Source organism: Coregonus lavaretus (assembly GCF_964263955.1).
Source record: "Coregonus lavaretus genome assembly, chromosome: 18".
In the NCBI taxonomy this organism is placed as follows: Eukaryota; Metazoa; Chordata; class Actinopteri; order Salmoniformes; family Salmonidae; genus Coregonus; species Coregonus lavaretus.
In genome coordinates, this window is record NC_140005.1 from 698,463 (window position 1) to 713,474 (window position 15,012).

Sequence of the window (15,012 nt, forward strand, 5' to 3'; positions counted from 1 at the left end):
GAGGATATTTTTGCAGAATTCTGCATGCAGAGTCTCAATTTGGTGTTTGTCCCATTTTGTGAATTCTTGGTTGGTGAGCGGACCCCAGACCTCACAACCATAAAGGGCAATGGGTTCTATAACTGATTCAAGTATTTTTTGCCAGATCCTAATTGGTATGTCAAATTTTATTTTCCTTTTGATGGCATAGAAGGCCCTTGCCTTGTCTCTCAGATCGTTCACAGCTTTGTGGAAGTTACCTGTGGCGCTGATCTTTAGGCCGAGGTATGTAGCGTATTTTGTGTTCTCTAGGGCAACGGTGTCTAGATGGAATTTGTATTTGTGGTCCTGGAAACTGGACCTTTTTTGGAACACCATTATTTTTGTCTTACTGAGATTTACTGTCAGGGCCCAGGTCTGACAGAATCTGTGCAGAAGATCTAGGTGCTGCTGTAGGCCCTCCTTGGTTGGGGACAGAAGCACCAGATCATCAGAAAACAGTAGACATATGACTTCAGATTCTAGTAGGGTGAGGCCGGGTGCTGCAGACTGTTCTATATCCTGTGATATATATGCTGAAGAGGGTGGGGCTTAAACTGCATCCCTGTCTCACCCCACGGCCCTGTGGAAAGAAATGTGTGTATTTTTTGCCAATTTTAACAGCACACTTGTTGTTTGTGTACATGGATTTTATAATGTTGTATGTTTTTCCCCCAACCCCACTTTCCATCAATTTGTATAGCAGACCCTCATGCCAAATTGAGTCAAAAGCTTTTTTGAAATCAACAAAGCATGAGAAGATTTCACCTTTGTTTTGGTTTGTTAGTTTGTCAATTAGGGTGTGCAGGGTGAATACGTGGTCTGTCGTACGGTAATTTGGTAAAAAGCCAATTTGACATTTGCTCAGTACATCGTTTTCACTGAGGAAATGAACTAGTCTGCTGTCAATGATAATGCAAAGGATTTTCCCACGGTTGCTGTTGACGCATATCCCACGGTAGTTATTGGGGTGAAATTTGTCTCCACATTTGTGGATTGGGGTGATCAGTCCTTGGATCCAAATATTAGGGAAGATGCCAGAGCTAAGGATGATGTTAAAGAGTTTAAGTATAGCCAATTGGAATTTGTGGTCTGTATATTTTATCATTTCATTGAGGATATCATCAACACCACAGGCCTTTTTGGGTTGGAGGGTTTGTATTTTGTCCTGTAGTTCATTCAATGTAATTGGAGAATCCAGTGGGTTCTTGTAGTCTTTAATAGTTGATTCTAAGATTTGCATTTGATCATGTATATTTTTTTATGTTTGTTCTTTGTTATGGAGCCAAAAAGATTGGAGAAGTGGTTTACCAATACATCTCCGTTTTGGATAGATAGCTCTTTGTGTTGTTGTTTGTTTAGTGTTTTCCAATTTTCACAGAAGTGTTTAGAGTCTGTGGATTATTCAATTACATTGAGCTGACTTCTGACGTGCTGTTCCTTCTTTTTCCGTAGTATATTTCTGTATTGTTTTAGTGATTCACCATAGTGAAGGCTCAGGTTTTCTGGGTCTCTATGTTTTTGGTTGGATAGGTTTCTCAATTTCTTTCATAGGTTTTTGCATTATTCATCAAACCATTTGTCACTGTTGTTACTTTTCTTCGGTTTTCTGTTAGAGATTTTTTGATTTGATAGGGAAGCTGAGAGGTCAAATATACTGTTTAGGTTTTCTACTGCCAAGTTTACACCTTCACTATTACAGTGGAACGTTTTGTCCAGGAAGTTGTCTAAATTGCCTAATTGTTTTTTGGCATGTTTCGACACTACTTTCCTTCCATCTATAGCATTTCTTAACATTATTCAGTTACTTTGGCTTTGATGCCTCATGATTGAGTATTACTCTGTTCAAGTACACTGTGGCTGACAGTGAATGCTCTGAGAGACTCTGGGTTGAGGTCAGAGATAAAGTAGTCTACAGTACTACTGCCAAGAGATGAGCTATAGGTGTACCTACCATAGGAGTCCCCTCGAAGCCTACCATTGACTATGTACATACCCAGCGTGCGACAGAGCTGCAGGAGTTGTGACCCGTTTTTGTTGGTTATTTTGTCGTAGTTGTGCCTAGGGGGGCATATGGGGGAGGGAATGCTGTCACCTCCAGGTAGGTGTTTGTCCCCCTGTGTGCTGAGGGTCTGGACCTGGAAATGATTGATTTCCCCCTCCAGGATGGAGAAGCTGTCTTCATTAAAGTATGGGGATTCTAGTGGGGGGACATAGGTAGCACACAGGAGGACATTGTTCTATGTTGAGATCATTTCCTTTTGAATTTCTAGCCAAATGTAAAATGTTCCTGTTTTGACTAATTTAATAGAGTGAGTTAGGTCTGCTCTATACCAAATTAGCCTACCCCTGAGTCTCTTCCCTGTTTCACACCTGGTAGTTTGGTGGATGGGACTACCAGCTCTCTGTAACCTAGAGGGCAACCAGTGGGTCCATCTCCTCTAAACCATGTTTCTTGTAGGATGACAATGTCTGTATTTCGAATTTCTATGGTGAAGTCCAGGTTCCTGCTCTTTAGGCCAAAGGCAGATGACCTCAGGCCTTGGATATTCCAGGATGAAATAGTGAAGGCTTTGTGTTCAATAAAGTGTCTAATGTTGTTGGTCGTGTGGTTTGGCCTCAGACCAGTAATTGTGAGCAGAGCCTGCTGAGCATCTGGTACATGCCATTGGCTTAGGCTAGTGTAAGAGTGGGGGTTGGGCCTCTTTGCCTGCTCACGGCCTGGGCGTATGTGTGACTTTCATGTTGAGGCCCTCTTTGCGGGAGTGGGGGGCATGGGGTGGGTAGGAGGGGCATACGTCTGATCTGAGGGGGCCTAAATGGGGTGTGGGCATGGTCATCTCGGTGGGGGTCCACTATGTGTAGGTCTGGGGGGGGGGGGGGTCCCACAGGTCTGGGAGAGTGTCTCGCTGGTCTGGGAGAGTGTCTCGCTGGTCTGGGCGGGGTGTCTGTTGATCTGTTGCTCCTGTGTGAGGTGTTGGGTCTGCGGTTGAGGGCAATATCCTTTAGGGTCCGGGCGAAGGTGGGCACTGCTGCCTTGGATAGGTGGACCTGGTCGTAAAGGCTGTTCACGTCCAGGGTGGAGTGCTGGGCCAGGTAGACATTTGGATTTGAGGCACAGTTATAGGAAATACTTGCGTTTACCTGCTGTATGGTAGCAGGGTGGAAGTATTTTTGTGGGTAGCAGGGTTGAGATAACCACTTGTGAGTTGGGAAAGTAGAATCATATTTTTCTATCAATCCCTTGAGTGCTGTGGCCACACTTTCCTGCTGTGTTCTCAGGTCGTTTGTGCCTGTGTGTATAATTATGTGGCTGGGTGATCCTAGTTGGTCCTCAGACAGAAGGTCTAGGACGCGCTGGGTGTTTGGACACCAGAGTTTAGACACTGTGTGTTTGGGAAAACATTTATTTTCTTGTATGTATTTCCCGTTTGAGTCCATAAGGAGTACAATCTGTGGCTTGTGACCTCTCTCTCTCTCTCTCTCTCTCTCTCTCTCTCTCTCTCTCTCTCTCTCTCTGTCTCTCTCTCTCTCTCTCTCTCTCTCTCTCTCTCTCTCTCTCTCTCTCTCTCTCATTTATCAGAGTGGAACTTGGCTGTGACAGTTGGAGCTGGAAGTGTCACTGCCTTGGTGAGCATGTGCTACTAGGTGTGTGTGTGTGAGTGTGTGTGAGTGAGTGAGTGTGTGTGAGTGTGTGTGAGTTTGTGTGTCTGACGGTTAAACTAGAAACAGACCAGCAGCAACAATAACAGACCTTCTTCACAGTGACCTTGTTTTAATGTTTCAACTCTCGAGGTGTTTCTGGACTAACAACCCTGGCACTGACTGGTTATAACACCTATTAATAGCTCTCTGTTATTTGTTGAGAACATCAGGCTGACTGAGATACCGTACTGCTTGCTGCTTGCTGCTTGCTGCGCCAGACAGTGAGTCACATAGCTTACTGTCTGGGTGGTCATTAAACATAACTGGCTGATTAAAACATTACCCTAGTCGCATGGAGACATTCAGAAATAAACAGAGAGACAGAGAGAGAGAGAGACAGAGAGAGAGAGAGAGAGAGAGAGAGAGAGAGAGATGGAGAGAGAGAGACAGAGAGAGAGAGAGAGAGACAGAGAGAGAGAGAGAGACAGAGAGAGATGGAGAGAGAGACAGAGAGAGACAGAGAGGGATGGAGAGAGAGAGAGAGAGAGAGAGAGAGAGAGAGAGAGAGAGAGAGAGACAGAGAGAGAGAGAGAGAGAGAGAGAGACCAAATGTCTACATTTACATTTACATTTTAGTCATTTAACAGACGCTCTTATCCAGAGCGACTTACAGTTAGTGAGTGGATACATTATTTTTTTCATACTGGCCCCCCCGTGGGAATCGAACCCACAACCCTGGCGTTGCAAACACCATGCTCTACCAACTGAGCTACATCCCTTCCGGCCATTCCCTCCCCTACCCTGGACGACGCTGGGACAATTGTGCGCCGCCCCATGGGTCTCCTGGTCGCGGACTACCTGGCCCACCACTCCACCCTGTACTTGAACAGCCTTTACGACCAGGTCGACTTATACAGGGTAGCAGTGCCCACCTTCGCCCGGACCCTAAAGGATATCGCCCTCAACCGCAGACCCAACACTTCACACAGGCGCAACAGATCAACAGACACCCCGGCCAGACCAGCGAGACACTCTCCCAGACCTGCGGGAACCCCCCCCCCCCCCCCCCCACATAGAGGACCCCCACCGAGATGACCATGCCCATATCCCATTTAGGCCCCCTCAGATCAGACCTATGCCCCTCCTACCCACCCCATGCCCCCCACTCCCACAAAGAGGGCCTCAACATGAAAGTCACACATACGCCCAGGCCGTGAGCAGGCAAACAGGCCCAACCCCCAATCTTACACTAGACCAAGCCAATACATGTACCAGATGCTCAGCAGGCTCTGCTCACAATTACTGGTCTGAGGCCAAACCACACGACCAACAACATTAGACACTTTATGGAACACAAAGCCTTCACTATCTCATCCTGGAATATCCAAGGCCTGAGGTCATCTGCCTTTGGCCTAAAGAGCAGGAACCTGGACTTCACCAAATAAATCAGAAATACAGACATTGTCATCCTACAAGAAACATGGTATAGAGGAGATGGACCCACTGGTTGCCCTCTAGGTTACAGAGAGCTGGTAGTCCCATCCACCAAACTACCAGGTGTGAAACAGGGAAGGGACTCTGGGGGTATGCTAATTTGGTATAGAGCAGACCTAACTCACTCTATTAAATTAATCAAAACAGGAACATTTTACATTTGGCTAGAAATTCAAAAGGAAATGATCTCAACAGAGAAAAATGTCCTCCTGTGTGCTACCTATATCCCCCCACTAGAATCCCCATACTTTAATGAAGACAGCTTCTCCATCCTGGAGGGGGAAATCAATAATTTCCAGGCCCAGAGACATGTACTAGTCTGTGGCGACCTAAATGCCAGAACTGGACAAGAACCTGACACCCTCAGCACACAGGGGGACAAACACCTACCTGGAGGTGACAGCATTCCCGCCCCCATATGCCCCCCTAGGCACAACTACGACAAAATAACCAATAAAAATGGGTCACAACTCCTGCAGCTCTGTCGCACGCTGGGTATGTACATAGTCAATGGTAGACTTCGAGGGGACTCCTATGGTAGGTACACCTATAGCTCATCTCTTGGCAGTAGTACTGTACATTACTTTATCACTGACCTCAACCCAGAGTCTCTCAGATCGTTCACAGTCAGCCCACTGACACCCCTATCTGACAAAAGCAAAAATACAGTCTACTTGAACAGAGCAATACTCAAGCATGAGGCATCAAAGCCAAAGGAACTGAATAATATTAAGAAATGCTATAGATGGAAGGAAAGTAGTGTCGAAACCTACCAAAAAACTATTAGGCAACAACAAATGCAATCCCTTTTAGACAACTTCCTGGACAAAACATTCCACTGTAATAGTGAAGGTGTAAACTTGGCAGAAGAAAACCTAAACAGTATATTTGACCTCTCAGCTTCCCTATCAAATCTAAAAATCTCTAACAGAAAACCAAAGAAAAGTAACAACAGTGACAAATGGTTTGATGAAGAATGCAAAAACCTAAGAAAGAAATTGAGAAACTTATCCAACCAAAAAAATTGAGACCCAGAAACCCTGAGCCTACACCTTCACTATGGTGAATCACTAAAACAACACAGAAATAGACTATTGAAAAAGAAGGAACAGCACGTCAGAAATCAGCTCAATGTAATTGAAGAATACACAGACTAAACACTTCTGGGAAAATTGGAAAACACTAAACAAACAACAAAAGCTAGCGCTATCTATCCAAAAGAGAGATGTATGGATAAACCACTTCTCCAATCTTTTTGGCCGTATAACAAAGAACAAACAGCATCAAATACAAATCATAGAATCAACTATTAAAGACTACCAGAACCCACTGGATTCTCCAATTACATTGAATGAACTACAGGACAAAATACAAACCCTCCAACCCAAAAAGGCCTGTGGTGTTGATGATATCCTCAATGAAATGATAAAATATACAGACCACAAATTCCAATTGGCTATAGTTAAACTCTTTAACATCATCCTTAGCTCTGGCATCTTCCCTAATATTTGGAACCAAGGACTGATCACCCCAATCCACAAAAGTGGAGACAAATTTGACCCCAATAACTACCGTGGGATATGCGTCAACATCAACCTTGGGAAAATCCTCTCCATTATCATTAACAGCAGACTAGTTCATTTCCTCAGTGAAAAGAATGTACTGAGCAAATGTCAAATTGGCTTTTTACCAAATTACCGTACGACAGACCACGTATTCACCCTGCACACCCTAATTGACAAACAAACAAACCAAAACAAATGCAAAGTCTTCTCATGCTTTGTTGATTTCAAAAAAGCTTTTGACTCAATTTGGCATGAGGGTCTGCTATACAAATTGATGGAAAGTGGTGTTGGGGGGAAAACATACAACATTATGAAATCCATGTACACAAACAACGTGTGCAGTTAAAATCGGAAAAAAAACACACATTTCTTTCCACAGGGCCGTGGGGTGAGACAGGGATGCAGTTTAAGCCCCACCCTCTTCAGCATATATATCACAGGATATAGAACAGTCTGCAGCACCCGGCCTCACCCTACTAGAATCTGAAGTCATATGTCTACTGTTTTCTGATGATCTGGTGCTTCTGTCCCCAACCAAGGAGGGCCTACAGCAGCACCTAGATCTTCTGCACAGATTCTGTCAGACCTGGGCCCTGACAGTAAATCTCAGTAAGACAAAAATAATGGTGTTCCAAAAAAGGTCCAGTTTCCAGGACCACAAATACAAATTCCATCTAGACACCGTTGCCCTAGAGAACACAAAATACGCTACATACCTCGGCCTAAAGATCAGCGCCACAGGTAACTTCCACAAAGCTGTGAACGATCTGAGAGATCGTGGGGTGAGACAGGGATGCAGCTTAAGCCCCACCCTCTTCAACATATACAGCTGTGAAAAAAATTAAGAGACCACTGCACATTTATCTTAAATCCAATTGAATTCCAACACAGGCACACCTCATTCTACTGAATTAGGTACTGATTAGGTGATCACCTGAACCAAATCTTATTTAACGAGGAAAAGTATAAAAACCACTGCTGTGGTCATCACTATCCTCTTGCAATAGGACCAGCTGGATGGCAAAAACAGTGCTAATAGTACCTCAAAAGTAATATTAATCCAAAAATAACTATTGACCATGAGAACATTTTGAGTGAGGAAAAGAAGGGTTCAATTCTGGCTTTACTGGCAGAGGGATACAGTGAGCATCAGGTTGCTTCCATCTTTAAATTTTCAAAGACGGCGGTTCATAAGAACAAGGTCAAGCAGCAGACATTGGGGACAACAAAGCTACAGACCGGCAGAGGGCGAAAACGACTCTCTACTGACCGGGATGACCGCCAACTCATTCGAATGTCACTCAACAACCGTAGGATGACATCAAGTGATCTACAAAAAGAATGGCAGCTGGGGTGAAGTGCACGGCGAGGACGGTTCGAAACAGGCTCCTAGGGGCAGGGCTGAACTCGTGGAAAGCTAGAAAAAAGCCCTTCATCAATGAGAAGCAAAGAAGAGCCAGGCTGAGGTTTGCAAAAGACCATAAGGATTGGACCGTAGAGGACTGGAGTAAGGTCATCTTCTCTGATGAGTCCAATTTTCAGCTTTGCCCAACACCTGGTCATCTAATGGTTAGTCAGAGACCTGGAGAGGCCTAAAAGCCACAGTGTTTCGCACCCACTGTGAAATTTGGTGGAGGATCAGTGATGATCTGGGGGTGCTTCAGCAAGGCTGGAATCGGGCAGATTTGTCTTTGTGAAGGACGCATGAATCAAGCCACGTAAAAGGTTGTCCTGGAAGAAAACTTGCTTCCTTTTGCTCGGACATTGTTCCCCAACTCTGAGGATTGGTTTTTCCAGCAGGACAATGCGCCATGCCACACAGCCAGGTCAATCAAGGTGTGGATGGAGGACCACCAGATCAAGACCCTGTCATGGCCAGCCCAATCTCCAGACCTGAACCCCATTGAAAACTTCTGGAATGTGATCAAGAGGAAGATGGATGGTCACAAGCCATCAAACAAAGCCGAGCTGCTTTAATTTTTGCGCCAGGAGTGGCATAAAGTCACCCAACATCAATGTGAGAGACTGGTGGAGAGCATGCCAAGACTCGTGAAAGCTGTGATTGAAAATCAGGGTTATTCCACCAAATATTGATTTCTGAACTCTTCCTAAGTTAAAACATTAGTATTGTGTTTAAAAATGAACATGAACTTATTTTCTTTGCATTATTCGAGGTCTGACAACACTGCATCTTTTTTTGTTATTTTGACCAGTTGTCATTTTCTGCAAATAAATGCTCTAAATGACAATATTATTATTTGGAATTTGGGAGAAATGTTGTCAGTACAATAACAAAAATGTTGTTTTTACCCAAACACATACCTATAAATAGTAAAACCAGAGAAACTGATCATTTTGCAGTGGTCTCTTAATTTTTTCCGCAGCTGTATATCAACGAATACAGTGCACTAGAACAGTCTGCAGCACCCGGCCTCACACTACTAGAATCTGAAGTCAAATGTCTACTGTTTGCTGATGATCTGGTGCTTCTGTCACCAACCAAGGAGGGCCTACAGCAGCACCTAGATCTTCTGCACAGATTCTGTCAGACCTGGGCCCTGACAGTAAATCTCAGTAAGACAAAAATAATGGTGTTCCAAAAAAGGTCCAGTTGACAGGACCACAAATACAAATTCCATCTAGACACTGTTGCCCTAGAGCACACAAAAAACTATACATACCTCGGCCTAAACATCAGCGCTACAGGTAACTTCCACAAAGCTGTGAATGATCTGAGAGACAAGGCAAGGGCCTTCTATGCCATCAAAAGGAACATAAAATTCGACATACCAAGTAGGATCAGGCTTGAATCAGTTATAGAATACTTGAATTAGTTATAGAACCCATTGCCCTTTATGGTTGTGAGGTCTGGGGTCCGCTCACCAACCAAGAATTCACAAAATGGGACAAACACCAAATTGAGACTCTGCATGCAGAATTCTGCAACAAATATCCTCAGTGTCCAACGAAAAAACACAAAATAATGCATGCAGAGCAGAATTAGGCCGATACCCGCTAATGATCAAAATCCAGAAAAGAGACGTTAAAGTCTACAACCACCTAAAAGGAAGTGATTGCCAAACCTTCCATAACAAAGCCATCACCTACAGAGAGATTAACCTGGAGAAGAGTCCCATAAGCAAGCTGGTCCTGGGGCTCAGTTCACAAACATAAAACAGACCCCACAGAACTCCAGGACATTAACATAATTAGACCCAACCAAATCATGACAAAACAAAAAGATAATTACTTGACACATTGAAAGAATGTACAAAAAAACTGAGCAAACTAGAATGCTATTTGGCTCTAAACAGAGAGTACACAGTGGCAGAATACCTGACCACTGTGACTGACCCAAAATGAAGGACAGCTTTGACTATGTACAGACTCAGTGAGCATTGCCTTGCTATAGAGAAAGGTAGCTGAAGGCAGACCTGGCTCTCAAGAGAAGACAGGCTATGTGCACACTGCCCACAAAATGAGGTGGAAACTGAGCTGCACTTCCTAATCTCCTGCCAAATGTATGACCATATTAGAGACACATATTTCCCTCAGATTACACAGATCCACAAAGAATTCGAAAACAAATCCAATTTTGATAAACTCCCATACAGTGAGGGAAAAAAGTATTTGATCCCCTGCTGATTTTGTACGTTTGCCCACTGACAAAGACATGATCAGTCTATAATTTTAATGGTAGGTTTATTTGAACAGTGAGAGACAGAATAACAACAACAAAATCCAGAAAAACGCATGTCAAAAATGTTATAAATTGATTTGCATTTTAATGAGGGAAATAAGTATTTGACCCCTCTGCAAAACATGACTTAGAACTTGGTGGCAAAACCCTTGTTGGCAATCACAGAGGTCAGACGTTTCTTGTAGTTGGCCACCAGGTTTGCACACATCTCAGGAGGGATTTTCTTTCACTCCTCTTTGCTTATCTTCTCAAGTCATTAAAGTTTCGAGGCTGACGTTTGCAACTCGAACCTTCAGCTCCCTCCACAGATTTTCTATGGGATTAAGGTCTGGAGACTGGCTAGCCCATTCCAGCCTTGTGTAGGTCTACAATCTTGTCCCTGACATCCTTGGAGAGCTCTTTGGTCTTGGCCATGGTGGAGAGTTAGGAATCTGATTGATTGATTGCTTCTGTGGACAGGTGTCTTTTATACAGGTAACAAGCTGTATAAAAGACACCTGGGAGCCAGAAATCTTTCAGATTGAGATGGGGTCAAATACTTATTTCCCTCATTAAAATGCAAATCAATTTATAAAAATTTTGACATGCGTTTTTATGGATTGTTTTGTTGTTATTCTGTCTCTCACTGTTCAAATCAACCTACCATTAAAATTATAGACTGATATTTTCTTTGTCAGTGGGAAAATGTACAAAATCATCAGGGGATCAAATACTTTTTTCCCTCACTGCATCTCCTTCCTGAGCGGTATTACGGCTGCGTGGTCCCATGGTGTTTATACTTGCGTACTATTGTTTGTACAGATGAACGTGGTACCTTCAGGCGTTTGGAAATTGCTCTCAAGGATGAACCAGAGTTGTGGAGGTCCCCAAAAAATTTTTTGAGGTCTTGGCTGATTTCTTTTGATTTTCCCATGATGTCAAGCAAAGAGGCACTGAGTTTGAAGGTAGGCCTTGAAATACATCCACAGGTACACTTCCAATTGACTCAAATGATGTAAATTAGCATATCAGAAGCTTCTAAAGCCATGACATCATTTTCTTGAATTTTCCAAGCTGTTTAAAGGCACAGTCAACTTAGTGTATGTAAACTTCTGACCCGCTGGAATTGTGATACAGTGAATTATAAGTGAAATAATCTGTCTGTAAACAATTGTTGGAAAAATGACTTGTGTCATGCACAAAGTAGATGTCCTAACCGACTTGCCAAAACTATAGTTTGTTAACAAGAAATTTGTGGAGTGGTTGAAAAACAAGTTTTAATGACTCCAACCTAAGTGTAAACTTCCGACTTCAACTGTATAGACATATGACATTTGAAATGTCTGTATTCTTTTGGAACTTTTGTGAGTGTAATGTTTACTGTTAATATTTATTGTTTATTTCACTTTTGTTTTTTATTGATTTCACTTGCTTTGGCAATGTTAACATATGTTTCCCATGCCAATAAAGCCCTTTGAATTGAATTGAGAGAGAGAGGGAGAGAGAGAGCTAGAGAGAGAGAGAGGGGAGATAGAGAGAGAGAGAGAGAGAGAAAGAGAGAGAGGGGAGATGGAGAGAGAGAGCGAGAGAGAGGAGATGGAGAGAGAGAGAGAGAGAGGAGATGGAGAGAGAGAGAGATGGAGAGAGAGAGAGAGAGAGAGAGAGAGAGAGAGAGAGAGAGAGAGAGAGAGAGAGAGAGAGAGAGAGACAGAGAGAGAGAGAGAGAGAGAGAGAGAGAGAGAGAGAGAGAGAGAGAGAGACAGAGAGACAGACAGACAGAGAGAGAGAGAGAGAGAGAGAGAGAGAGAGAGAGAGAGAGAGAGAGAGAGAGGGAGGTCCGTCTCTCACCTGTTACTCTGATTGTGTAGTTGCTGAGCAGTGTGTTGCCGTGGGTGACGCGGCAGGAGTACACGCCGGAGTCCTCGTAAGACACGTTGATGATGTGTAGAACCCTCTGGCCCAGCCGCTTCCGGTTGCTAGGCAACATACCACTGCCGTCCTTAAACCAGAGGACAGGTTGGGCGGGGCCGTCGGTGTTACAGGACAGATCCAGGGTGTCTCCCGTAGGAACCACATAGTCCTCCAGGAACACAACTTCACTGGACACAGAGTCTAGAGGGGGAAACAGACAGGGTTGGGTCAGAGGTATAGAGACAGGACAGATCCAGGGTGTCGCCTCCCAACAACATAGTCCTCCAGGAACACAGCCTCAATGGACACAGAAGTTGGAGGGGGAGAGGGGGGAGACAGGGTGAGGGTCAGAGAGACAGGGTTAGGGTCAGAGAGACAGGGTTAGGGTCAGAGAGACAGAGAAAGACAGAGACAGACAGGGAGACAGAGAGAGACATGATAGATCCAGGGTGTCCCCTGTCCCAACCAGAGGACGCAGAGTCTGGAGGGGGACAGAGAGCTAGAGAGACAGAGACTGAGTATGTTGAAGACATACTTAAAGGGTTAGCAACAATATGTGACTTGTTTCAGGAAACTCTGTCGCACGTCACTATCTCACAGGAGAGCCATTTGAACGTAAACTTTGCTTTTTATATCAAAATGCATATTTTTTTGGCAGAAATGCCTTCTGGAACATGTGAACTTTCATGCGCCTTAATAACAAACTTGTCATCTGTAAATACGAACACAATTGTTAAATTATGAGCATAGTTGGTTCACAGACAGGAACCTTCCCGCTAGCCATGATTGGCTGAGATAATGGATGGGCTGGACATGACGAGAGATGAGCTGGTCAGTATTTGTAGGTAATCCTTTCTAACGTTGCTTTTTTAAAAAAGATATCAAAGTGTTGCTCTCCACTTTCTGGAGGACCGAGTTTTGAAATCAGTGGAATGCCCGGTGGAATTAGAGTGTGATAGCTAAGGAGATTCTGGCGTTTGATTGTAAATATGCAGAGAGAGTCGAAAAGAGAACACACAGAAGGCTGTTGTATAAAACACCGGATCTTCAAACTAAGGGCAACCATGGCATCCGTGACAGAGAGGGAGAAGCGTTCATCCATGAATATGGGCAAGATAGTCTAGCTAGCTACATTTTCAGATAATACACATTTCTAATTTTGTCAGAAAGTAATTTTCATTTCAAATTAAAGTGTACTGTTAGGTAGCTAGCTAACGTTAGCTTGCTGGCTCGCTAGCTATAACAGTAAACAAGTTCCAAAAGAATAAAAACATTTCAAATGTCATATTATGTCTATATACAGTGTTGTAACAATGTGCAAATAGTTGAAGTACAAAAGGGAAAATAAATATGGGTTGTATTTACAATGGTGTTTGTTCTTCACTGGTTGCCCTTTTCTTGTGGCAACAGGTCACAAATCTTGCTGCTGTGATGGCACACTGTGGTATTTCACCTAATAGATATGGGAGTTGATCAAAATTGGATATTTTTTTCAAATTCTTTGTTGGTCTGTGTAATCTGAGGGAAATACGTGTCTCTAATATGGTCATACATTTGGCAGGAGGTTAGGAAGTGCTGCTCAGTTTCCACCTCATTTTGTGGGCAGTGTACTGAAGGCTCTGCTCTACCTTTATGTAGTACTGAAGGCTTTGCTCTTCCTTTATGTAGTACTGAAGGCTCTGCTCTACCTTTATGTATTACTGAAGGCTCTGCTCTACCTTTATGTAGTACTGAAGGCTCTGCTCTACCTTTATGTAGTACTGAAGGCTCTGCTCTACCTTTATGTATTACTGAAGGCTCTGCTCTACCTTTATGTAGTACTGAAGGCTCTGCTCTACCTTTACGTAGTACTGAAGGCTTTGCTCTACCTTTATGTAGTACTGAAGTCTCTGCTCTTCCTTTATGTAGTACTGAAGGCTCTGCTCTACCTTTATGTATAACTGAAGGCTCTGCTCTACCTTTATGTAGTACTGAAGGCTCTGCTCTACCTTTATGTATTACTGAAGGCTCTGCTCTACCTTTATGTATTACTGAAGGCTCTGCTCTACCTTTATGTATTACTGAAGGCTCCGCTCTACCTTTATGTAGTACTGAAGGCTCTGCTCTACCTTTATGTAGTACTGAAGGCTCTGCTCTACCTTTATGTATTACTGAAGGCTCTGCTCTACCTTTATGTAGTACTGAAGGCTCTGCTCTACCTTTATGTATTACTGAAGGCTCTGCTCTTCCTTTATGTAGTACTGAAGGCTCTGCTCTACCTTTATGTATAACTGAAGGCTCTGCTCTACCTTTATGTAGTACTGAAGGCTCTGCTCTACCTTTATGTATTACTGAAGGCTCTGCTCTACCTTTATGTATTACTGAAGGCTCTGCTCTACCTTTATGTAGTACTGAAGGCTCTGCTCTACCTTTATGTATTACTGAAGGCTCCGCTCTACCTTTATGTATTACTGAAGGCTCTGCTCTACCTTTATGTAGGACTGAAGGCTTTGCTCTACCTTTATGTAGTACTGAAGGCTTTGCTCTACCTTTATGTAGTACTGAAGGCTCTGCTCTTCCTTTATGTAGTACTGAAGGCTCCGCTCAACCTTTATGTAATACTGAAGGCTCTGCTCTACCTTTATGTAGTACTGAAGGCTTTGCTCTACCTTTATGTAGTACTGAAGTCTCTGCTCTTCCTTTATGTAGTACTGAAGGCTC

General features: G+C 43.6%; 1 protein-coding gene across 1 annotated transcript in view; it reads right to left on the bottom strand.

The window, feature by feature from the left end:
- Positions 1-15,012, bottom strand: part of fgfr3 (fibroblast growth factor receptor 3) — a gene marked incomplete at both ends in the record, with an annotated part of 280,133 nt that overhangs the window by 219,840 nt on the left and 45,281 nt on the right. The window contains one exon of the mRNA XM_084181508.1: positions 12,250-12,513. Coding sequence (XP_084037634.1) covers positions 12,250-12,513 — 264 coding nt within the window. The remainder of the gene's footprint in view (positions 1-12,249; positions 12,514-15,012) is intronic.